Genomic DNA, 26,542 nt, shown 5'->3' on the forward strand with positions numbered 1-26,542 from the left:
ATACTAGCTATTAATGATTCTCCCCAACAAATGTCCTGTCAATACATTCGTCTGGGCATGTGGAGGTTGAGCATTGGGCTGTCTTTCTTGAATGAGATGAAGGTTTGGAGTATCGGCTGCTACCTGCAAGTATACCTTCCTATGCGCCTTCTGGAGGGGGTGGACAGAGCGACAAATCTCAATTGAAGAGCGAGCTGGGGTGCAGCCTGATGGTGATATTAGACACCCCTTAATTTTCCCCCAAATCATTAAACGTTAGCAAGCTGCTCACTCCGTCCCATGTTGTCTTCTGAGGCTCAATGAAACAGGGAGAAGCTAACTGTGATTTCTCTTTCATGTATCACGTAGTAAATGCAGATGTTGGGTACTGCAAAATAGCTCATGTGGGGCCACTTGTTAGTGTAATTTGTTTGTGTGGCTGTGCCTTTGGTTTCAAGTACATTGACGGGTATGTCGAAATCAACACCTGAGTAAAACCAGCATGTGTATAAAGTAGGCGTTTTGGACTGTCCTACTGACGTAGAAACCCTTGTTGCCCACCTCTCAACTACCCCTTGTTTTGGGAGGCTAACTGTGTGTCTGTGAAGGAGAAGGGCAGGTGGGGGAGCTGGGTAAGCACTCCTGGGAGTGAAGAAGGGTAGATCACAGATCTGTGTTCTCCAAAGAAACTGTGTGAATCTTGTCCTTCTGTCCTTCTGTCACGTCACTTTTTATGAGGATGACGTCATTTGGCCTCCTCCCAGATCTCGCTCCAAAACCTTGTCGTTTTTATGGGTAGTTTCTCATTTTCCTGTGCCACCGTGATTGCTCTAGTCATCAAAAAGGGAGGGGAGAAGGATCTTTGTGCTACTGGTAGACGTGGACATCTGTAAAGCTCAGGGCAAATATTAGACTACTGAAACTTCAGCACACTGCCATTATTGGCCGAGGGCATCAATTTAAAGCTGAAAAACTTGTATGTGAGTCATAGATACACTGAGCTTGGAATGTAGACGTAGTCTTTGGGGTTTGCTAGCTGGAGTGGGACACTTCCTAATACTTGGGAAAAAGATCAATACTCTTCAACATAGTGGTTTGGCCAAATTTCCATCTGGAAATGGAGATTTGGTTATATGGAGCTGCTGTTTGTCATTACTGAGGTTTTTTACTAGTAAAGAAAATGACATGTTTACTTGTTTGCATAACACTTTTAAGTCTGTATAGTATCGTGGGAACACTTTACGTTGGTTAACATGTTGGTACAGTTTTTCTCTGTTCCATTTCATATGATCCTTTTGAAGAATTTGAAGAAGTTTATTCTGTTATGACAAATTAAGATGTTATTTGACCTTTCCCCTATCTTCAAAAGATATGGTATGGTGGAAAAAAAAGTTGAGGAAATGGAAGATGCGGTTGCCTGAGGGCTGGCAAAGTGCATTAATTCATTGTTGATATTGATTCAAAATTCTGGAGGATGCAGTTGAGGCAAATGATTGTAATAAAATGAAGCGTGTTATAAGGTCAGAAAACAGATGTTAGCTTAATGTAAGACTTGGTTTAAAATCAGTGCCAAAAATACTGACTACATGAATCTGGAACATTTTCATAATATACGAAGTCTATTATGCAATGTTAACAAAATTACAATCTTGTGTGGATTAACTTTTTTGTGTTTTGGTATTTTTCTTCAATTGAATAAACAAGGAAAAGGATCAGTAGTTTGTATAAATTATAATCTGCTTCATTTCAATGTAATGCTTTGTTTCAGAATTTTATTTTCATTCTTTTACAAGATTTATACCGATATTATACTACCATGATGACATTAGTTATTTTCAGTGTTTCGTCTTGATTTTTTTATTCCAATTTTTTTTTTTTTTTACCACTGCCAAAGTTCCTGCACAAAACCAAGCTTTTAAGAAATCTTGGCAAAAATTGCAGTAGACTTATAGGAAAATGTAAGATGCTTCTTCCTTGGTCAAGGCCCCCCACCCCTGCTAGAGTTACCTTTCATGTCATCAACGATGATGATATTTATTATATATGTTATGCTGTCATTTATGAGTTCCAACAAAGATCATGTATCATTTAGCTGAGCACTGAATAAACTTCTCTTCCCCTCAGAGACTTAAAGGATAGAGAGACAAAAGCTGGACTGTGGATTAGTATCATTTGAATACAGAAAACGGCTTACCTGAACTGATACAGTTAGTTTTACCAAAGCACTCCTATTTCAAAGGCTGTGGAGGGAAGTACGTAATTCTCAACCCTCACCTGATCACACTTACTTTCTATATAACTGTATTGGATCACTTCATACTTGGAAGCTTGAGGTGTGATAACTTAAGTCACCTGTTTTCCATTTAGTATAGCAACGCATTAATTAGCATGGGTTATTCCACAGGTAAAAGGCCTGGATTAATAAGTGAAAAAAAAAAAAAAGGGGGGTGGGGGGAGGGCGAGGGAGGGAGTATAGAAGAAAAGGTGTCTCCCTTGTGCCAAATTAAACATATCAATACAACATTAATACAGCAACACCAGGTGCTTTATTTCACCAGAAGTTTCCTGGTCCTGTGTCAGCTGTTGGGGGATCTTTGGATGTAATGATGTAATACACAGTCAACTCCCACTACAGTCGGATGGCAGCACACCTTTTTTCCCCTGTTCTTACTCAAATTTTGATTTTATAAAGTCTTTAAATTAGGAAGTGGAGTTGAATTATGAAAGTTGTGTAGTCCTACCCCTGACTTCAGGCAAACGTGGGAAAGGAAAACAGGATGCCAAAGGGTGGAAGAATGGGTGTCAAGAACGTCAATGAGAACAGTAGTCAGCTGGGTAAGGAGTTCAAGAAAGGTTTCTGCCAACGCAGATTGGTTTGGTGGGACTGAGATATTTGTGTGCTAACGTCAGGAATCTGGGCTCTGAAGAGGAGGAATAGAAATATTGGTGCAGGGCTTAAAAACAAATGTTGCAGAGGAAGTGTGGAGGATTTATAACCATAGTAGGACGTAAGTGATGGACAGCATGAAGGTGACAGCGTTATACTTTCTGTAACTGGTATAGGAAGACCCTAAAAATTAATCTGAGATAGCATGGCCAAAATAGAACTTGTCTTGGTCGCAATTGCTGAGGAAGGAATTGTGAAAGAAGCTGAACAGGGCAGTGGTGCCTCTCTGCTGCACCTCCCCAAACCCTTGGCAATACCACTCTCTGTTGCCTAATGTTACATTAGCATTACATTACGACTTTTTTTTTTTTTTTTTAACACTTGCATTTACAATGAAAAAGTAGGATTCCTCTTGTGATATTAGGAGGTATTAGAAACAGACAGGGAGCTGAAAACATCGTGCAGAAAGAACAGTCTGGCAAAATAATGGGGAGAAATTTAATATCAGGGTGCCAGGTCATGCTACTGCAGATGCGAGAAGAAAATCTGCTGTGACAACAGTTTGTCATTATGAAAAATGAAACAAACTTGAGTGCCTTAACTGATCACAAGAGGATTATAAAAGCTAGTGAGATTGATGAAAATGTGAAAATAATACAATAATTGCTGGAACTTATTGGACGATGTATTTCTGTACATGGAAGAAATAGAAATACTATTCCTTGGAAGGCATTGCTAAAAGTCATCTTGGAACACCTGACCATGAAGACAGGCTGAGAGAGTTGAGGCTGTTCAGCCCGGAGAAGAGAAGGCTCAAGGGAGACTTTATAGCGGCTTTCCAGTATCTAAAGCAGGCCTGCAAGAAAGAGGGACTTTTTACAAGGGCATGTAGTGACAGAACGAGGGGGAATGGCTTCAGACTGGATGAGGGGAGATTTAAATTAGATATCAGGAAGAACTTTTTCACAATGAGGGCACTGGAAGAGGTTGCCCAGAGAAGTTGTGGAGGCCCCATCCCTGCAGATGTTCAAGGCCAGGCTGGATGGGGCTTTGAGCAACCTGGTCTAGTGGGAGGTGTCCCTGTCCATGGCAAGGGGGTTGGCACTAAATGATCTTTAAGGTCCTTCTGACCTAAACCATTCTATGATTCTATGACCAACTCCAGTCTCCTGCCCTTTAGAGGGATGAGTACAAACTGAAATAAATGTGAAGAAGGGCTCCTAGGATAACCAGTTGGAATGGAAAAGGCTGAGAGGGCTTGGTCTTTAAAGCCAAGAAAAGAGGCTGGAAGAGATGTGACTTCTTCATAATCACCCAAGAGGATGAAGGGCTAAATGTCATTATTGTCCCCAAAACGTGCTTAAGACTGGAAATTGTGAGACAGCTACTAAGCCAAGTGGAGTGAGGTTCTGAAACCTTTCAGCAATAATATTTTGTTCTTCTCCCGCCGCCCTTAACCTCTCTAAAAACGGAGCATGGCAAACTCACTTCTGAGCTTGTACGATGTGATTGTGCTGCTCAGAAAGGGTCTGCCCTTCCCAGAAAGTAATTTTTAGTCCTGTGCTCTAGTCATGGGTGATGAGCTAGATAGCTCTGTTGTCTTCCTCTGATAGAAGCGCACCCCTGGAAAATTTGAGGGTTTGACTTAAATGAGAATAAGTTTGAGGAAATCTCGCAGTAGCGTGCTTGTTTTCCACTACACTAATATTTGGGTTTTGATGCTTACACTGGGGATTAACTTGTTTCTCTTCTTTGCCTGTTTATACAGATATGTATGTCCAAATATTGTTTTAGCTTTGTCTCACCCACCTTTTCCCAAAAAACAATTGAAGCAGCTAAAGAAAAAGAATTCTCCAAATTTCCTCCTTTTTAAAAATGCTCTCAGCTGGGCTACTGCTTCTCACATCACAGGAACAACAGGAGTCTACGCTGGGCAAGTCTGTCCTAGTTAGACGCTGAGTAGAGTTAGGCTGTCCGTGCTCCTTGTTATATGCAGTGCAGGGATTTGTGATTTGTGCCCGCGTGTGTGGATATTTATATGCCCATGTATATGTGTATCATATAAGGGATACACTCGCTTTGGGAGGCGTATGGATGATGTAATCTGGACCTACAGAAACAAGATAAATTTAAAAAGAGATTAAAATACATAACCCTTTCAGCAGAAAGGCAAGGGAAGAACAAACTGCTGAAGTTCCTCTAGTTGGTCTCCAGTGCAAAAACAAGATGTAGGAACTGAAACAAGCCCAAGATGAAAGCTGACCCAGGATTTCACTGTTTGCAAGAGTCTAGTTTGATGAAAGTTACCAGTCAGTCAGGACTTAGAGTAAAATTTAAATGTGTGTGTATATATATAATATAATATTGTATATATTTAATAATATTATATATATATACACGTGTTATGTATTTTTATATATGTGATGAGTTGCAGGTACAAGAACAAGGCTGAACAAAATCAAAACTGATCATTTTTGAGTCAAGCAAGGAATATGAATCCACTTCTGTTCAACTGCTCTTCAGTTTAATTCCCCCACATTACGTCCAACCACAGATAATTAATTTCTGTCACTCGGATTCTCACTCCGGTCGAGTGGCACATCTTCACTGGCACAGAGCAGTACGGAGGAGGCTTTGCTGAGCCCTGCCACCTCAAAATGAGCTCCTCCTCTGGGTCCTCGGAGGTTGGTTTGCCGTTCTGCACCATGTGATGATGGGTCAGAAATGAACCCGGGTTTCCCAGGCCACTCAGAGATGGTCCTCCTCATAGTCCCGATAACAGAGGTAGAGAAGATCGTTGCAACAGTCAGGTACTGCAGATGATGTGGAAGCAGGTCAACATAGAGAGGAAGTCAGCAATAAAGGGTATGATAAATTCATTCCTTAAATTTAATATTTTTCCCGCTTTTTGCATGGAATGGGAAACTTAAGCAGTTGATTGAAGTGATGTAGAAAGTTGGGTGAAGGTACTGAGAAAGCGTTTGTGTCCTTGGGCAGAGTGGGCTTATGATTCTTCCTCCCCAGCAGTTTTAGGTTTAAGTTGATCATCTGAGTTTGTTTGTTTTTCAAGACATTTGTGCCTTGACCTTGAGGGTAATGCGGAGAAGTCTCACTTTCTCGGTTATTCAGGAGATCTGATGAGGGTATCGTTGTATTACCTCTGGATTTTTAACTAGTGAAGTGACAACAAAGCAGGTGGCATTAAAGGCCAGAATGAACCATCTAAAATAGAGGAGGGAAAAGATATTATTTTCATTTTTTGAAAGAGGTGTTAAAAAAAAAAATTATTTACCTCTCTTCTCTCCAAGCTGCTTTAAAACTCCAGATTTAAAACTAGTTAGGTTTTTTTATATGTAGGTGTAAACAATTGTTTCATGTTCTTTGATTCAGAAGTTTAATACAGAACAATATTCAAGACTCAGAATAATTTGGGGGTCTTGATTTTTTATTTTTTTTTATTATACTTCTTAATGCACTGTCTCTCTCTTCTTTGTACTGCTAAGGAACAACTTATGTATACGTATAAGAAATGTTGTGGCTTAAATGAAGAGTTTACTGCTTATAAACCTTGTAATTGAATACAAATTTATTTTTTTTATGTACCTGTTAAAACACATATGTATATATCTGTTAAAAGCCTAAGCCACACACAGAATTGGTGTTTATATACATGATTACCGACCTTTTGAACAACAGATATTTATTGGATGAAACAGAGTTGCTTGTATACTCAGTGTTGTAGTTCCAATTCTTTTTAAAGTTACTTTATTATTGGAAAAGCCAAAGTATAATGTTAGTTGTTTTTTAAAAGTTTGCATTTTCTGCAAATATTAAAATGAAGCCACTCTAAACTGTTGAAAAACCTGTGAGGGTTTGAGAATCATTTTCATGAAGACATGACTTCGATCAAGAAATTCCCAGACATGTCGGGTGGATTTTTAGGAAATGCTTCCTAATGTGCACTGTAACTATAGTATGTAAGAGAATCACAGGGAGGAGAATAGTGACCATTAGCAAAACGAAAAATGAGATTGGCTTTGTAGATGATGCAAAGAATAAGCGCTGGGAGGAAATGAAACCTCAAATGCTGCTGATGGTGGATGGACAGGCGACGGTCACACGAACCTTGGCTGGTCGCAGTGGGAAGTATTGTGGCTTTTTGCTCTGCTCGTAATATAGCAACGGGCAGATAAAGCAACAGTGTTTTGGGGACAGACAGCAGCTTTTAACCCTGGAAAAATGTTGCACTAGCCCCCTGTAATCGGTTCTGAAATTAAGACCCAAGTGTGGCTGTGGCAAGAGGATTCAGAGGGAAAATTCAAGGCAAATGCCCCTGGAGACATCAAAATCGATGCCTGTGGAACAAACTGCTGCAGAGGCTCTGTGTGATGGTTCTGTGGCTTTTCGAAGGGTGCCTGAACTCACATTCTTATCGCCATGCTGCAGGCTGATGTTAACTCAAAAGTACTCGAGCCCGCCTTTTAGCCATGAAATACAAGATGATCTTTGGTGAAAGAGAAGCTGATACTTTTTTAGATAACTGTTTATAAACATTAGCAGCTATGTTATACAGAGTTTCTTTTAATTATATGTTTATCTTTGATGTCTAGAGGTGTGGACGGGACAATAAATGAAAAGCATGGATGAAAAGTGGTATCTCCTGTATCGCAAAGCTCTTGGAATGGGAAACATCTGAGGAGGGACTGACAGCATTTCCTCTGATGTCTAAATTATTTTCATCTCTGATGAACAATAACACCGTTTCACTTGTAGTGATGCTGCACTGTCTGGATTGCTCTTTGCTTATCGCATTCTTTTTCTCTTTATACCTGCACAAAATGCTTCCTTGATACTCGTTGTGACACGGCAACAGAGCGCTATGCAAATAAACATTCTACACCAAGTGAAATGTTTTATTTATGCCTGAACGAACTTCCCTTCTTCAGATTTTCCTTATGACTACTCTATAAGCTAAGAAAGATGCACGCTGCATACACATTTTGTATTTCAGAGTTTCTTTTTGTACGGGTAATTTGCTAGGGTCGAATGTTTGTGAAGTTAAATTTGGTAATGATATAGCATTTTGTATTTTGAAGTCCATTACAATGTGTATTGATTTGGGCATAGGACTGATCTTATGGAATTTTAAATGTGCAGTCTGGAATCCAGTGCACACAGCTATACAGAGAGACCGCATGTACAGAAATATAAGATCTTGTAGCCTTTAAAATGTCCAAAAATTTTTCATTTCACAGTATGAAAAGAACATGTGCTCATTGATCCTGTTTCTACTGCTTAAAAACTATTTTTCAACTTTGCTTATGCTTTGTCTCCAGTGTCTGCCTATACTTGTTTAGAAATAACATCAGGTTAGAAAGATAAATATTAAATTATATTCCTCAGAGAAGTTGCCCAGAGAAGTTTTGGAAGCTCCATCCCTGGAAGTGTTGAAGGCCAGGCTGGATGGGGCTTTGAGCAACCTGGTCTAGTGGGAGGTGTCCCTGCTCATGGCAGGGGGGTGGGAACTCGATGATCTTCAAGGTCCCTTCCAAACTAAACCATTCTATGATATATCATAAGCTTAACTGTATTGATATATATGTGCTAAACATTTGGTTGATGTTATTGCATGCTTTTCGTATGTTTCTTTTGCAAGATTTGAGAGGCTTGTTTTACGAAGAAGCTAAAAGTCTCAGGATGTGTCTACATCAGCATTTTAGTTAGATCGGGATCCCACTCTTGCAGCAGTACCCCCACTTGCGAGGCTCTGCTTCATGGTGTGGAGCAGACTCGGAGTGCAAGAACAGGACTGCTTTAGGAAGACGCAGTGCGAGGCTAACCTTTAAATAAACCCTTATTATGGTCTTGCTCCTACTGAGCGTTCAGTCCTTGGGGCTATACTGGAGTGAACGGGGCAATTGCCCCCCTTGAAGCAGGTATGGGCTTCAGCACCGGCTCTTGGGGCTGCTCTCTAATGTAGACCTAGCGAAGTCCTGCGGTGATCCCGGGCTCTCAGCTCCGTCAGGGAATAAAACAAAAGCCAGTGCTTCATGATGAGGCTCAGGATCTTCTCTTTGTTGTGCCATCACATGCGTTGTCTCATATGCTGTATTTGTGTGATTTCACACGACGTCGAGGGGGCTTCTGTGGGATTACAGAGCACCTGCACATTGGCGTTGCGGATCCCTTGTTGTTACTGTCATGAACAAATGCTAACCTGGAGTTTACCAGCACAACCTCACAGCAGGCTTACGTCACAGCTCTTCACGTGCTTTAAGCTGCAGAAAAAAATCCGCATAAAATGCTCTTCTCCGAGTTTTCACCGACGCTGGGCAAGCTGCAGACTCTAAAGTTAACTGCAGCTTTCTTACAGCAATAGGGAAAGGGATTTTTGGCTGACAACTTAGATCAAATTACCTTATGTCCTCCACTTTAGCTGTTTGTTCTGTAGAAGCAGAACTATTCAAGAGCAAAAAGGTTAGCACTTAGGTGGCTCAATACCTGATCTTGCAGACACAGCGGGTAATTAAACACTGGGCTTCCTGATGGCTAGGGTGAGCCTGCAAACACCAGCTTGCCTGCAACTGGACAGAAATTTCCTAGGAACCATTAACTTCAGAACAAGAGTCTTCTATATATCCACAATTATAAATAAATAATTTTTTATATTTTTTTAAAAATCCTTCTTGGTATTTCAAAACAACTAGTGTGTAACCCATGGAAATATGAGAATTTGGCAGAATCTTCCAATGGGTGTTTTCACATACTGAAATTAAGCATTAAAGATGTTTGCTTCTAAGGGAGCATCCTGGCTGAAGGTGCCCCCCAGTGCCTTCAAACGAGCATGGGAACACTGAAATATTGTCACACACAAGAAGAGGAAACTGTATTCCCTGCCTCTGCGGAATGATGATGCCTGGTCAGTGCCTATTGATTTTCCATATGATTCCATTTATTTTTATTTCAAGAGAAGACGAGAAGGGCAGCAATGAGTTCTCATGCTGCTTTTAAACCAGGATCACAGTTCACTGCATCGCTGCTGAAATCTTATGGAGAGCCAACATTTGTTGGCCATAGGTGACACATAATTTGCAGAAACGGTGGGCGAGGCGGTACCCTCCTCTCACAGTTAGAAGAAAACATTCAGCCCGTGCATAGGACAGTGCATCTGTCAGTCTGTGGCCCTTCCTCAAGGGCAGGATAGGAGATTAAATGAAGGCGATGTGGGAAGATGAGACCTGCCGTGAGGGAGTGCTTGTGGCCTTGGTTTATTGTTATAGTCAGGATTATGATTATTATCAGTATTGTTACAAAAGTACAAGTCTTAATATGAACCCAGACCAATCTGGCTCATTTTCCTACCTGCAGGGGTAGGGTGTGTAAGGCATTGTCCCATTGAAACAGTTGTGTCTGCAAGTGGACATCTCTACTGCTTTAACTGTTTACTATGATGACCTTTTCTGTCCCAGAGATGAAGGTTAAGAGTGTGATGTAGTATAGGGTGTTACAATCTGCTTTAGCTTCTTCAGCTGTGTGTTTAGTCAGTGCTGGTTTACTTGAGCCTGTATATGCACCGAGCTCTTTATTTTTTTTAGGTTTTACATTGTTCTTCAAGGAACTGGCTTTAAAGATTAATTAGGGCGGGGGGGGGGGGAGTGAGAGTGTGTGCCTGCAAGGGAAAATGTGACTGTGAACCTCGCATTAGAGCACTGACCTGAAAGGAAGGAGAGAGGAAGGAGGGAGAGGTTTGAAAAGCATTCGTAGTCGATTCTTTGAAGAGTGAGTATAATTACTCTCCTCTGAGGGAGGAATATAGAGCTAATGTCATATATGTGCTTGCTGAAGTACTATGTAATCACATCATGGGATTAGCAGTCAGGTTCCAGTCGTGTAGACGCCAACAGCTGTATCCCATGTGATTTAGCATGGATGCACATCCTGAGAGGAGGATTGTATTGAAGAAGAAATACTCGTGCGGCGATTTGCCGTCGCTGATACACACCTCGGCTATTTTAGACCGCTGCGACAGGCGCGTTTGAACAGGGAGATTCATTACTGAAGGTCGCAGTAGCGGTGTTGTCTGCCATGGAGCTGGGACTGCCCAAGTCATCAGCCTCATGCGAGACGGGGATTTGAATCAGAGCTCCCTGCTAGCCTGGCGTACGCAAAGTGAAGCGGGGAGGTACAGGTGTTGCCGACTCCAGCTGCAGTTCTCATCATTTGGACTGGATTTTTTTTTCTACATCTTGCAAAGCAGCCCGTTCTCTAACACATACAGAAATAAGTTGTCACTACAGTAATTATATTTTTCTTACATCTACTCTGAAGCTCACAGAAGTGTTAGAAAGATGTAAGGGGTTTTGGGGGCGGGGGGGCAGATTGGGGAGAAAATACGATAAATCTGAAAATATTGAAATGGGAAATAACTATTTTTGAAATATTTACTTCACCTGTGGATTGAGACAAGAAGTCATTTCTTTCCTTTGCAGCAGAAAAGAGCTTTCGGTGTGTGTTGCTAACCTTCACTTGTTCTCCCCGTGGACTATTGTGTATGAAAAGGAAGCACGTTTTTGCTGCGTAGCCCAGATGATTGCATGGGAAACGGCTTGGTTTATGGCATAATGTTTTTTGTTTAATACCTTTTTTATTCCAACAGGAAATATGGGATGTATAAAATCAAAAAGGAAAGAGAATCTGCATGGAGATGGGCTAGATTTGAAGAATCAACCAGTACGTAAAACTGAACGAACTATTTATGTGAGGGATCCAACGTCCAATAAACAGCAAAGGCCAGTAAGTAGATAGTCTCAGGGGAGAATTCCAGTAGCAAGATCAAAGCATGACTGGCATAACTTAAATTTCAATCCAAAGCACATGCATGAAGAAATTCAGATGATCGTTAGTACTCAATTGGGCTCTCAGTGTTGTGCAGTTCACCCTCAACGAATAAGTACTTAAAGAAATGAAAAATAAAAATCGGTGGTTTGTTGCTTAATTGCTTTGTTATGTTTGTCATAGTTTTCTGCATGAAAACTGTAATCCTTGGGGACACTTGATCTGGATATAGCTACGTCGGTAGAAGAATGATAGGTGACTTTAGAAAACTTGAAGTAGCTCAGAACCTTTTTCAAAAGCATCGGTGTTGGCTTTTTAATAGCCATGGGGTCCAGGTGTTGATTATTCTGAGATAATCACGGGTGATTCTTTACCAGCTCTAGTCAGCTTTTCTTCTGCTCACTGAAGGCCACTGCTTGACGTTGCACGAGGGGTGTCGGTAAGGACGGGACGGGAGGGGAGTGGAGGGCGCAGGGGGCAGCGCTGCGCTGCAGGAGGGACAACCGAGCGGTGGTCCCGTGTGTTCCGCCTGGCCTTAGAAAGGAAGGGCGCTGGGAAAAGGGGAATCCCGGCCGGCACCAAGTGGGTTTGCTATTTTGCAGATTGACCGGTACCTTTTTTCCGCGCCCCCTCTGAGGAAACCGTACGTCCTGACTGCCCTTATTCAGGGGCCGTGCTCTCTGCGAGCGCGAGGGACACCCTTCCCTCCCCTCTCACCGGCTCGCAGCGTGCTCTCAATCAACCTACACACATCACGAATTACCACTTACTTTTTTTTTGTAATTGCTTTTTCTTTTTGTCTTTCACAATCTTAGCCACGTAACTGTGCCTATAGTTCTTTCTTTAGCACCACAGCTACATGTTAATGTCCTGTCAAAGTGCCCTGCCTAAGGCCTCTTCAGCAGAAGTAACAACGTCCTCCCCACAGCTTGTGTCACCCCTTCCCGAGGTCTGAGCTGCTCAATCCAAACTCTAGGGAGGCCTTACTATATTTTTATCTTTTGGTGGGAAAAGATTGGAGCATTTCCTTTTAATTTAAGACATGCGAGATGATACCAAAGCAACTGAATAACGTGTAATTGTTATGTAAGGTTGTCACAAAGATCTAAAACTGCTTAATTAAAGACAAATTTTATTGTAGGCAAATCCAGAAGCACAGCTCTTACCAGGACAGAGGTTTGTCAGTGAAGGTACGTTTTGATAGGAATCTTACTGCTGTGTGCTATGCCCATGTCAGCCTGCGAAATAATGCAAATGTGCCTTTGGCTTTCTACCTTTGTAGAAGCAGAGGAGCATGGAGTCATTGTGGTAGCTTTGTATCCCTATGATGGCATTCATGAAGATGACTTGTCCTTCAAAAAAGGAGAAAAATTGAAAGTTATCGAGGAGTAAGTATGACAATACTGATTGTGTCGTAGTTTTTCTTTGGACTCATCTAATTCCCTTTACAATTTTTTGATATCCTACTCAAAACACGAGTGTATTAATGGTAAGAGAGCTCCCTGATACGCGAAAACACAAATGCACGTGGAGCTGTTGGTAGGACTTGGCAGCTGCCCTTGATAACAGCGACCAAACATTGATCTGGTGGAACCAATGGCTTCTAAGGTGGCTTGAGTTCTGAGAAGAGACGCTGCTTCTCTCTCCAGCACGGGCAAAGCTTTCAGGGCAGTAGAACCCAAATAACACTTCATAATTTCCCTTTACCGTGAATACTACCCTTGTTTCTGTTTTTCAGGCTGGGAGAATGGTGGAGAGCAAAATCTCTCACGACGAGGAAGGAAGGCTTCATTCCCAGCAACTACGTAGCAAAAGTAAACACCTTGGAAACAGAAGAGTAAGTTCTCCCGGGCTCTAAATACTGGAAAACTACTTCTTCACCCTTCTGGTGTATCCTTTGTGGGTGGGGGAAAGGAAGGGTTTTAACTCTTTGAAATATTTTTCAGATGGTTCTTCAAAGACATAACCCGAAAAGATGCCGAAAGACAACTCCTGGCTCCTGGAAATGGTCCTGGAGCTTTCCTTATCAGGGAAAGTGAAACATTAAAAGGTAGGCTGTGGGGTGGGTTACTTTGGAATGGAGAGTAGAGTTAAAAACATACAGTCTGTCTTCACCAAAATTGGCATCAAGTGACACTGGGTGTGGAGTGGTCCCCATGTGTCCTATTGTGTGAATTTCCTGCAGTTCTGTAGGAATGAGAAGGATGAGAAAAACACCAGGAAAAGAGAGAAGAGAGTTACAGGTTAACACCCAAAGCTGAGACAGGAAAGAAAACGTGTCTGTGTGTGACAACACTGACAAGAAGCAGGAATGAATGGAGAGATCTTTGCGATTCCTTTATTGAAGGACACTTTTCATTGTAAACAGTAGATGCTGCATTTTATAGTCTTCCATTGTTTGGTCTGTATCCTTTGCTATAAGTTTTAAAATGTAGTTAGTGCATAATGAGGGGTTTACACCTCTGTACTGTAGTGTGATTTTTTTCCAAAAGATTTTTGGTAAAGGTTTCTGCTGTAGGCAGAGCTCTTTGTACTGAAAAACTCAGTGAAGTCTCCAGAATCTTTGGCTGGAACTTTCAGAAAAGCGTAGGAGGTTCTGGTCCAGCGTCTGGACCCTGACAGCAGCCTGACTGGATTCTCCAGCTGGATACTCTAACACCGCATCCTCCAGAGGAAGATGCATGAATCCCTTCAGCAGATTGTATGTCTGTCCTTTCCACGGGGGTGGTTTTTCTGGCCCTGAAACTGCAGATTTGTCATTAGGTAGCTCTCTGAAATGAGCCCACATTTTTGTTTCTGTACTTTCAAATGAAGACTCCTAAATGAAGTTCTCAAAGGAAGACTCCTAAATTCAACATAGGCTGCTGAGAGCAAGGCAAAGCACCCCCAAAATATTTCTTTCTATCCTCTTCTGTCAATGGATCTGTGTGGGGGGAGAAAGAAGGGGGGGAGGTGGTTTCTTATCCTTTGAAAATGGACAAGAATTGTACGAGTAGAAGAAACGAAGAGCTCTGTAGTTTAGGGTAGGTGCTCTGCGGCCCCATCTTAAATCCCAGGCGAGGTTAGGCTCCCTAGGACTAACAGATCTGCCCTCCCTCCTGTGTCCCTCAAGCTATCTCCAAGCTATCCTTTTGCTAGTTGGCCCATGACATCCAGCGTGTTCCTTTTCCGAAACGCTGATCTCCAAATTCCAGCTTCTGCCTGAGGAGTGTGACAGCCCTGGCCCTGCTTTCCCCGCCGCTTCCACTCGAAAGTCCAGGGGGTCTTTCTGCAGAAGTGGGTGTTGGACGTGGAGCTGTCTGGCTTATGGAACTCCCAACTTTGTTGAGTAAGACTGAAAAAGAAAGTGTGGCTGTAAGCATTTTGGTGACCGGTTCAGGACTGGCTATTGGCTAACTTCCTCCTGTTGATTGCAAAATGCTTTTTGAGGAAATAAGGGAGTAAAAAGAAAAACAGACGAAAAGGTGGTTTTGTTAGGCTCAACTGTATGTGCGTGGACACTGTAGACTTTTGCTATCTGCTAATGATCATTCTTTCTTTATCCGCAGGCAGCTATTCTCTCTCCATAAGAGACTATGACCCACAGCATGGCGATGTTATTAAGCACTACAAAATTAGGAGTCTAGACAATGGAGGATTTTACATCTCTCCAAGAATAACTTTTTCCAACATCAATGATATGATAAAACATTATCAAAGTAAGTTAAATCGGTTAGTGGATTACTTAAGAGAATACAGCCATTATTTCCTGTGAAGGAAAAGAAATGCTTTCTTGTTTTGTTTCAGACCTTTTCATCTTTTTTTTCTTTTTTTTTTTTTTCACTAAATAACCCAGGCATGCATGTTATCAAAGATAAAGTAAAACTGGTTGGAACCCAGGTAACATTGTTATCATAATCAGACCTAATGCTGCTTGCTCTGTGGTATACCACTGTGAAATAAAGAGTAGCTTTATAAAACACCTCATCAAAGTCATGATGATGTGAAACTACAGTAAGAATTGACCGTGTTGTAAATAAATAAATTCTGTATTTGAAAGTACATTTGTATTCACAATTAGCAGAAATACGTGTAGACTGGTGAATGTCTTCTTGAGGTGTTGAGTGTGGAATTGTTTCTATTTTTCCTATGAAATTGTTTACTTGTTTGTTTGTTTATTTGTGAATGGCATTTTGAAGGAAGTAAAAGGCTATTGACTTCAAAGAAAGAAAATTGCACCCATGTAGAATGTATATATTTATTGTTTTAAAAAAGCCGGGGGGGGGGACACAAGGGACAAGTTTCTACCTGTGTTTTAGCTACAAAAGTGACTTTTCATTCTGCAAACCCTCCTGGTGGGCAGCTCCAAAATACGTGTTTTTCAGTCTTGTAACTGGGAAGACAGAGAAGACAAAAACCATAGGACAGAAAGTCACATAGTGATTTTTCAAAGCCACGCTGAGGACTTGGCCATGAGATTTCTCTGAGTTGTTAGATGTGTGATAATTCTTTGGCACAGCTGGAAAACCTAAGAATTATTCTACATTTGTGTTAAAGTTATAGCTGGTCAGTGTCTGGAGAAAAAAAATAATGCTGAGCTACTTCTGCTTGCATGCACATTTATCTGAAACAATGCTACAAGAAAATTTAACGACAAATTCAGAATACAGGTTCCAAGCCTGACTCCAGTGTGCATCTTCATCAACATACTGACAGTAAACAGATCTTATATTTGATTTAGTTGGTACAAATTGTACTAAAAAAAACTTAATAATCTGATTGGAATCAGATGCATGTGACACTTCTTTATTGGATTTGTCTCTGAATACCAAATTTCAGTTCAGAGGTGCTTAAAGTTACGTGAAAGCACAAGAAAGGTTACATTTTCATCAAAACACCTGATTATTCTGAAAGTTATTTTGAGCTGGTTAGTGCACACCTGCAATTAAGTAACATGTGTCTCAAGTCACAAAGCACAGAAGTGTAACAGATTTTGTATTTTGTTTTTCCTTTGAAAACCAGAGCAATCAGATGGCTTATGCAGAAAGTTGGAAAAAGCTTGTATTAGTCCCAAGCCTCAAAAGCCATGGGATAAAGATGCGTGGGAAATTCCACGGGAGTCAATTAAATTAGTGAAGAAACTTGGAGCTGGTCAGTTTGGAGAAGTCTGGATGGGTAAGTTTATCCTGTTGGAAATAGTATTTAAAGCTGCTGAAAGAAGTGTCATTTCTGAGTCGTTCAGAATAGTAGTGGACATAAACCTGGTCTGATAACCCTGTAAAACAGCACAGCCAGGCTCGGAATATACCTTCTTGTGAGGAGAGAGGATTTGTGAGGGGGAAGATATCTGATATCATGGAACAAATCCTTTTGTGTCTTTCATAGGAGAAGAAAAAAATAAATTAGTGAGTTAAGCACTGTAATTTAGAGGGTTGAAGACAATGGGGGGGGGGTTGGTTGTTTTTTGGGCAGGAAGTCGAATGTTATAGTAAGTAAGATGTGACTCCTGTCTCAAAATCAGTGGGCAGCTCAGAACTTTGTTTCAAATCAGAAAGTGGTAAAGAACCTGGAATAGAAAGAAATCATGTCTTTTAGGGAATTATGTGTAGAGTTTTCGTTGCCTCTTGGTAAAGAAGAGACTGCAATATAATGCATGGGACTGCCATCCTGGGTGAAAAACGGGGACACTTAATTCAAGATTGTTGCCTGACAGATTGCTGCTGAGAAAGTAGGTGACTTAGGTAGTAAGAAGATAAGAGATCGATCACCCCCTGCTATCGTGCAGGCCCCCAATAATGAAAGTGTCATAAGACTTACAACTTGTAAATGTTAACATATACCCGGCAAAAAAAGGATGGCATTAATTATTATAACCATAATTAGCTTTATTTGCTTATAAACAATCTTATTTTCTCAGCCTCAGTGACTTCCTGTGGCAAGGGGCCACGACCGCTCTCTAATCACATTCTGCAAAAATATTTAATCCCCTTTGCTTTTGAAATGCTGTCTGTTCAGGGCTCTGAGTATTCTTTTGGGTTCCATATTGCACGTTCTGTGTGCTATTCGTTACTTATACACTGCTTACTGTTTACCGTCTTATTTGAGGTAATCTATACCGTTCTCCCAAAGCCTTCATTATGGTGCTTTTTCAGGCCAGATCATTGTCTCAACCCTTCCCTGAATCTCCTTTTAGGAGGTTATATTTCCATAGTAGTAAAATTGTTATTATAATAATGGAACGGTTTGGGTTTGTTTGTTGATTTGTTTTGTTAGGTTTTTTTTCAACAAGATTCTATAGGCAGGGTGTTTCTGAGCAACTTAAAAGTGTATCCCAAAACTTATTAGAAGACGCAAAGCTATGAAAGGGGTCTCCGATGACACGGGGGAGTGTGGCAGGCTGACAGGAATGTCATTGCTTTGAAGAGACGCTCTCATTTAGAAAAGTAAAGCGGAGAGTGGTGCTGTTTGAGTGGCAAATTCCACACACAACTACGGTGTCAGTCAGAAAGCTCTAATTCAGTCATAGGTGCTGTCTTTTGATATAAATCATGTAAAATATGCAAGCAACCCATCTTTATAACACAATGTAGCAAAATTCAGCCTTTTATTTGCCTTCACAAGCAAAGGCTTAAGAAACCCTCTAGCTATGATATACACGAGTGACAATTTACATACTAGTTAAGACAAGCATCAGCCGTTGTGCAGTTTTTTTCCGTCTAATAAACCAGAAATGTTTAACTGACACTGAAACGCTATGAAAGACTTTGTCGCAGAAGGTAATCACCTGCTTGAAAATGTAGATCATTTTGGGAAGTGACTACTTCTGCACACACGCACACGCAAAGGCATAAAACTTTAAAAGGGTGTTTCTGGTTCAAGATGTTTCCTCTTGTTTATGTCATTATTTTAACATCTAAATCGGGCCCAACCCCCGCGTCTGAATCGCCGCGCTGTGAGAGAAGTTAATGTACTGTGAAAGCGATCGCCGTGTTTCCTCTTCTCCGCTTTCTTTCTGAAGTGAGGGAAGCTGATTTGCATGGCGCAGGTCCTCTCGAATCAGGAGGGCGCTTAATCTTAGAACCAAGGAAGTTCGAGCTGGAAAAGACGTGTTAGGTCAGCGGTGCGGTGCAGGTTGTCAACAAACACTGCGTAGTGTCATGATCAACCAGGGGCGTTGGGGGTTATGTAGAGGTACGGAGAAATAACCTCGTTGTTACGCCCTCCTGATTAGAGAGCTCGTATAGAACAAAATTATTTTTCAGCCATAGTGTGAATTAGAGAGAAATAGTGTTCCACGGTTTAATCAATAAATAAATTTCTTCTCGATAAGAAGAATTGTGGTTTCAGAGGGAACAGTGTCCCATTCGGAGGAGCTGGGCTCCCCAGTAAAGAGGGAGGCAGAGCTACTGGAGAGAGTCCAGCAAAGGGCCACAAAGATGATTAAGGGACTGGAGCATCTCGTGTGAGGAAAGGCTGAGACAGCTGGGACTGTCCAGCCTGGAGAGGAGAAGGCTCAGGGGGATCTCATCAATGTATGTAAATACCTGAAGGGAGAGTGCAAAGAGGACGGAGCCAGGCTCTTCTCAGTGGTGCCCAGTGCCAGGACCAGAGGCAATGGGCTCAAACTGAAAAACAGGAGGTTCCCTCTGAACATCAGGAAAGCCTTTTTCACTGTGTGAGTGACCAAGCAATGGCACAGATTGCCCGGAGAGGTTGTGGAGTCTCCGTCCGTGGAGGTATTCAAAAGCCAACTGGACAGAGTCCTGGACAGCCAGCTCTAGGTGGCCCTCCTTGATCAGGGGGGTTGGACCAGAAGCTCTCCAGAGGTCCCTTCCAACCTCAACCCGCCTGTGATTCTGTGATATAGGGGAAGACAGAGATCATACTGTTACTGCAACGTGAAGATATGCCAGCGTATCTTTTATAGTCTTTTCTTTCTGGTTTGTCCACAAGTACGCTTTGGGCTTCCCAGTTGACATCTTCCTCTTGCGCGTTTCAGAGGGAGTTAGCTTATGTTATGGGAGGACTAAGAAAACCCTAGCAACAAAAATCAGACCCCCGTATCCCCTAAGAACTTGGCTGTGCTCCTGTGAGACCTGTGCACAGAATCTTTGTCGCTTACGAAGTGGGCAGGTGAATCTCCTCCAACTCTGAAGAGTTTCTTTTACACAGACAAAACTTGCTATAAAGGACCATCAATTTCCCAGTTTTGTCTATCTCTTCAAGCGCCTTTAATTTCTTTCTTCATTACGGCTACATGTAATTGTATACATTTTGACGTGTAATTGTATACATTTTGTAAAGAGTTTCTGGTTTTAGTCTACCAAGTTAGTGTTTATGTGTGTGTTTTGGGCATCAGCTGTGCTGACATGATAAATACATGGGTTCACGTTTTATGCCCTGCACCATGGAAGCAGTTAGAAAGCTGCAGCCTGTGCTGGCTGCCTTCACGTGTGATGGGCCCTATGGAGATGAGCTAGAGATGGAGCTACTGTTGCATTCCTCTGCTATTCAGCTGAGAGATGGCTGTAGCTGGTGAAGCAGGAGTGATGTGTTGACGTGCGATAGGATGCGGAGAAGCTGCTATTCCTTAGTCTCTTCCCCAGTGAGCATCTCAGAAATACTGGACTTCCTGCAGTCATAACAGCCTGAGACATTATCTGGCTTCTAACAGTGTCATACCTCTGTAGCTCAAGCAAATTGGTCCCCAGTATAACCTTGCAGGGAAGTACTGTGAAAGCAGAGGAAGGAGAAAGCTGCATCTTGTAGCCTTCTTCACAAAGTCGTTCATCTTCAGTCCTGGAGATCTGGTCAGAAATGGTAGGCTCAATGCAAGAAACTGGTGGCAACTTGGCTGTCCAAGTTACTTTGTCAAAATAATCAACTCCGAAATAAATACCTGAAACAGTAATTATTTTTTGAGGAGTAGTTATAGAGAAGAACACGTCGCTCTCTGTAAGACATCATGCCATTCCTCAGACTTACATACTATTGCTTGCATCGCGTTCAATTTTTAACAGAAGCTTAAACTGCCGAGAGACTTGCTTCCTGCCATGCCATGAAAGGGTTTTTGACCGCGGAGTTCAGTGCATCTGGGCAGCTTCTTTAGTGATGAACCAGAGTAGCACCGCAAGAGCAGGGGCTATGTTTTATGCATTTTTGTTTCTGGTGTGCACTGATACGATGTGAACCATAATGCTCTGGAATATTAATAATCCATGAAGAGAATTCTCCAGCAGGGCGAAGAGAAAAGTTAACAAGCCAAACGGAGCCATTATGGTGTATTTTATTAATGAGGGACATTTTGCTTGCATCTCAGGTGAAAAAGATTCTCTCATTTGGTACCCCCTAACCTAGAATATATGTAATACGTGTTTTGGAGGTGTATTTTCTTCTGCAGCTGTTAGAGAAATCAAAGCCATTTAAAATGAACCAAGAAAACTTGCCGGCACATCTCATCAGTATTACAGATACTTTTTTACAGTACATACATGAGCTGAATGTTAGCTGCAAAGAATCTGAATTTTATGTCAGGTGTTCTAGATGTACGCAAGTATGTCATCGCTTACCTATCTTTTTAAATTCATGTTTGGGCCGCAAACTGCCCATGTGTTCATTCATGTCATGTAGCAAGGAATGCCGTGACACAGCAAGCGGCTGGGTCTACACCCGGAGCCAGGTTCAGTTCAGCCAAGGCAGCCGTTAGCGGAGGGTTCGGAGCCTCAGGTACTGTATGCAGCGAGGGTGATGCAGTGCTGTAGCCACCCCTTCCCACAGCTGCCTGTGCATCACTGGAATCCTTCTGTGATGGAGACTGAACATTAAATTTGCTGTCGCTTCGCTGAAACGCTTTGAGGTCACCAGTTTTCCCTCTGCCCGCGCAAAGGCTGCAGTTTCTTACCTGTACAGTGAGAGTTTGCCTGCAAAGCAGACGGTCTTTATGGAAACTAGCACAGAGGTTCTCATGGTAATGATAAATCATCTGACATGAGGACTAGGGCTTTGTTAAGATGGGGTGGTACAATTGCATACTAAAAAGATGCTGCCTCCTCCAGGTCTCTCTCGCCTCATGTCCTAAAGTAATCCTCCCCTTCAGGGTTACCATGTTCTTACTCTGCTGCTTTGGACTCTCAGATGACGGGAGCTTTCTCCCAGACAGCGAGGTGGCACCTGCTTAGCTGAGAGGTAGGGACTCATTCTCTGCGAGGCCTCAGTTCTGGTGTGGTCCTCGGCCCAAATTAAGCTAACACTGGATTTGCTTATAAGGTGAGGGAAAAAGGAGACAAATTCCTGTTTTGCCAAGCTGTCAAGGGTCCATTTTTTACAGATGCCGTTGCATGTGCTCATGGAGTTCAGGACAACCTTTCCTCAGAGTTTTGCTGTCCCATCCCTCCCAATACCTGATGAAATAGATGGACTTGAGAGAGATCAGGATCAAATCGCTCTACTGCTCTCATCAGCTAATTTGCTTTGTGTGTTACCACCAGAAGGTCAGGGTAGACTTTTTCCCAGCAGAAATCACTCCAATCAGTATCATTCAAGTGTTGTAGTAATGTAAACTTTCTGTAAGTAAAACCCTAGTTTGATGGATCTCTTTAGTGAATGTAAAATACTGTTATATAGTTAATGTTAAGTGTGTTGGTGACAATTGCTTCACAGAAACAGTGATATTAATTAGCATGTTCAGTAGAGTATTCAACAAATTGGGAGTGGTACTAGTGCTCTGCTTTATGGTATGTGATGGACTAGTAGAAATTATACAAATAAGATTTCTTCTTCTTAAGAAGAAAGGGATGTATTTAGCATCTGTTTTTCTGATGGATATAAATTGTATACCTGAGCTTTAAGAGCAGAATTTGACCTGTGGTTGTCATTTCGTATTATTAGATCACCCAGAGGCGTATCATTGTTATGCTTTGACCTGACCGTGGTTGGAAAAACATAGTTAATAATCATGGAGGTGAATAATTTGTGATAAATATAGTGATGTTTCTCAGGTGATGATCCTTCTTTAAGAAAGTTGATGGAAGATGCAGTAGTTTGAGCAATCACTTAAGATCTGGAAATTAGTTCCTTGCTTTGCCACTGATTTCTTATGTTAAGATGATAAATAGTATAAGGAAATTGTGGACTCCAATTTAGAGGTTTCTCCATAGTGGTAATACTGTTTGGATTGTCGCTGAATGAGGAAATGAGGCTGTTTCATTGAGTCATGAAAGTTTTACCTCCTCCGAGAAATAGTTTTGCAAAGTTAAAATGGGTATGGTGAGGGACTAAGGGCTGGGGTTTGATATTACTGAAGCATTCTGTAAATCTGAAATGTTAGGAAGAAGTTGTATTTATGTCTCCGTCTCTCACTTTCTCTCCCCTCCCCCTTCTTTTTCAAATTAAATGACTTTACAAGATAAACATTAGGATCAGTGCTTCCTACTCTATTGTTTTTACAACGCTATTTTAACATTTATTTAATGTTTGGAAACCATTAAAGCCGAAAATAATTCACTGCTTTTCTCTTTCCTGATAATTGCTTTTTATATAATTAGACTATTACATTAGAAGGTTTGATAAACAGAGAAATGCAACAGCTACAGTCTCTTCCACTCTTGGCATGGGCTATGTGATAAGAAGTTATCACGTTTTAAATCTTGCTCTGAACACTGCAGGACTGCAGTCCTGGCAGCGTATCTTTGTTGGTCATGAGAACGCTCATTCGACTGCACTTTCCTGTAATGCTCTGAGTGCTGAGGGTTACAGAAAGGATTATAAGCATGAGCCTGGCATGCATAAAATGGTTATAATTATGGTATTTAAAGATGCTCCAGAATCTTGAAAGCAATCCATGGACTCTATTAGATTCTAAGACAATTGATGGGGACGTTCATTAAAACACCTGTTGACTGTTTGAATATTTTATGGGTAAATGAGAACTTGGTATGAAGTAAGATAATTTGCTTGCTTTATTTTTTTTTTAGATAACTTATTTCTAAAAATAGGGAATGGATAATTTTTCAATGCAATGTTGTATCAGTCACAAAATAAAATGGAATTGTAGTGTAAATATTTGTACTACATCTGGCGTTTGCTCTCAGGCTCAGCTATTACTGGAATCCAACCTTACCTGCTTTACAAATTCCTGCTAGTCGGGGCGCTGTGCGGCACAGCGACTTCATGTGCACTGATCACATTCCCTCCTTTTAGGTTACTATCACAATAGTACGAAAGTGGCTGTGAAGACTCTGAAGCCTGGAACGATGTCTGTGCAAGCCTTCCTGGAGGAAGCCAACCTCATGAAAACACTTCAGCATGATAAGCTTGTTAGGCTTTATGCTGTTGTGACCAAAGAAGAACCTATTTATATTATAACAGAATTCATGGCTAAAGGTGAGAACAATGTTGGATATGCAAGCAATGTTTTAGTAAGCTCTTCTGCTTCTCAAAAATTAGTCCCCTGTCTTTACAAAGGAAGGAATAAAACAAGGAAAACTCCGGATTTTAGCATTATCCTTTTGAATGCTCTGATATAAAGCGAAGGAGCACCTAACACAGAGGAGGGCTGAGGCTTTAATTTCATGCTTCATCGCTGCATTCGTGAAATAATCTACTTTTACAGTTTTCTTAAATGTAGCATTTTTAACTGTTTCAGATGCAGAGCATAAAACCCAAAATAGCTCAGGTTCCTTTGGGCTCCCTACCCAGCTTTTGTGTCTGGTGTCATAGCAAGGCAATTCAAACAAACCTTAGAAATTGCCTTATGTGGCCCTTGAATTGATAAATATGTGATGTGATAGTGGTCCTGCAAGGATGGCTGCACTACTAGAAAAGGACAACCTTTATTAGAGCATTACTACCCAAAAGAAGTGAGGTTTCCTTCTCAGATTGTCTCGGGTGGTAGTTTTTCTTGTTTTGTTCTGTTTTCAAGCAATTCTGCTGATAACTTCGTAAAGAAGTGTTGAGCCACTTATTCTTTATGACTTGGAAAGGATTGATATGTGTGATTCTCCTAGACAGCTTTCTTGATATTCGGTGGAGCAGGGTACTTACCAAACCCCACACCACTGAACTAAGGTATGGTCTGGTGGGAGTTTGCTACACCCAGGAAAATGGCAAAACTGGGATGCCTGACATGCTGACTTGCATGTTACTGTCGTTATATCATGTAAGGAGTCTGCCTTACTGTAGTCAACTTGAAAATACATCAAAACACTTCACTGCAAAAATTTTGTGGTCCAGAAAAATGGGGACCTGGCGTGACCTTTATTTTGGTAATAAGCTGCACTGACTTAATCTTTCTCTGCTGCCACAGGGAGCTTACTGGATTTTCTGAAGAGTGACGAAGGAAGCAAATTGTTGCTTCCAAAGCTAATCGACTTCTCTGCTCAGGTAAATTTTAAGAAATATGCTCAAAATTAATGGCATTTATGGTTCTGAAACTCATGCTGGGCAACTTTATCCTAAGGGTTTTTTTTTCATTAAAAAATAATTTCATTTTCAAAAAAGTTTTGGTCTGAGTAAACAAGGTTACTTGAAATGAGAGGATAGATAAAAGAGGTTTCAAAGGGAATATGTGAAGTTAGGCTTAACTCTTAGATACTGCTGGTGACCTGCTTAGATGGCAGAGGCATGCAGCTGCTTTCCTTTGTGGAAAGGCTGATTTCACTTTGAGTGGCTGCGAGTTGAAAGTGTAAGTACAGGCTTGCGAGTCTGTGCTTATGAGATTACATCAGCGTTAATAAATGTGTCATTTTTACTTCTTAACTTAGGTCAATTGGTCTGGTCCAACTTCTCTTAACCTCAAGGGTCTATTGTTGGTTTCAAATTCTTATGTAAATTACTGTGAAATAAATGAAATCTAATCAAATGATGTTTCAGGTACTAGACCTGATTTACGGACCACGTGGAGACACACTTGAGCTTTTCATGGCTGTCTAGTCACACCATTCTGGCGAGGCAGTTTACCAGACTATCCCAGAGGCTTCTCAGAAAGGCTGAAAACACAACAAATGGTAGCTGAGGATTGGCTTACTTTTCAACCTCGTGCATCTGCGATGTTGCACGAGGCTGGTCTGCTCCCAACCATGCTACACAGCTGGCTGGCTCGCATCCATGTGCGCACACACAAGACCTCTGTTGGAACAAAAATTGCTGAAAGAATTCGACCCATTGCAGAAGGGTACGTTAGCAATGGGCTTGTCATACAGCGGGAAGAAAATGGGCAAGAAGAGGTTCCACTTAGTATGTTGCCTTCTTTTCCAGAGGAATGGACTCTGGCACCTTATAATGGCTTTGTCAGATATGGAGAGACTGGGAATGGGAGAAGGGGAGAGGAAGATGTAGTCTCTGTGACTATCACATAGCTGAAGAACATAGCGCGGGTAGCTGAACGTGAACCCCCAGCTGAAGCCCATTTTCCAAGTGGTGTTGAAGAGCGCTGTGGGTTGGTGTTTCCATTGCCAGATTGCTGTTAGTGCTTCACCCCCTGACTTCATAACACCTTTGCCTTCAACAGTCTTGAGAGAAATCTGCATTTACAAGGGGTGAAACATGCTGATTTTGCAAAAAGAAAAGTAAGGACTGCTCATCCAGGTGAAATAAACACCTTTTAAAAAGATAGCATTTTTCAAGCAAGTTAATAAATATACTCCTACTCTGCTATGCTTAATTTGCTGTTTTATTAGCTTAACAGCCACACTCACTGATTGCCATTTTTAACAGTGATAGCTGAGTTCTGAGGAGAGAGACTTTTTAATAGGGCCTGTTGCGATAGGACAAGGGGTAATGGTTTTCAGCTAAAAGAGGGTAGATTCAGACTAGATAAAAGGAAGAAATTGTTTATGAGGAGGGTGGTGAAACACTGGCACAGGT

The 26,542-nt window shown here is 41.5% G+C and overlaps 1 protein-coding gene across 1 annotated transcript in view; it reads left to right on the forward strand.

The window, feature by feature from the left end:
* The window catches only part of LYN (LYN proto-oncogene, Src family tyrosine kinase), a 46,603-nt gene that overhangs the window by 4,924 nt on the left and 15,137 nt on the right, over positions 1–26,542 (forward strand). The window contains exons 2-10 of the mRNA XM_082479616.1: positions 11,523–11,659; positions 12,843–12,891; positions 12,984–13,089; positions 13,440–13,538; positions 13,648–13,751; positions 15,250–15,399; positions 16,703–16,855; positions 23,879–24,061; positions 24,984–25,060. Of these exons, the coding sequence (XP_082335742.1) occupies positions 11,528–11,659; positions 12,843–12,891; positions 12,984–13,089; positions 13,440–13,538; positions 13,648–13,751; positions 15,250–15,399; positions 16,703–16,855; positions 23,879–24,061; positions 24,984–25,060 (1,053 nt within the window). The 5' untranslated portion in view covers positions 11,523–11,527. The remainder of the gene's footprint in view (positions 1–11,522; positions 11,660–12,842; positions 12,892–12,983; positions 13,090–13,439; positions 13,539–13,647; positions 13,752–15,249; positions 15,400–16,702; positions 16,856–23,878; positions 24,062–24,983; positions 25,061–26,542) is intronic.

The sequence above is a fragment of the Vanellus vanellus genome, assembly GCF_965231255.1.
Source record: "Vanellus vanellus genome assembly, chromosome: 2".
NCBI classification, from domain to species: Eukaryota; Metazoa; Chordata; class Aves; order Charadriiformes; family Charadriidae; genus Vanellus; species Vanellus vanellus.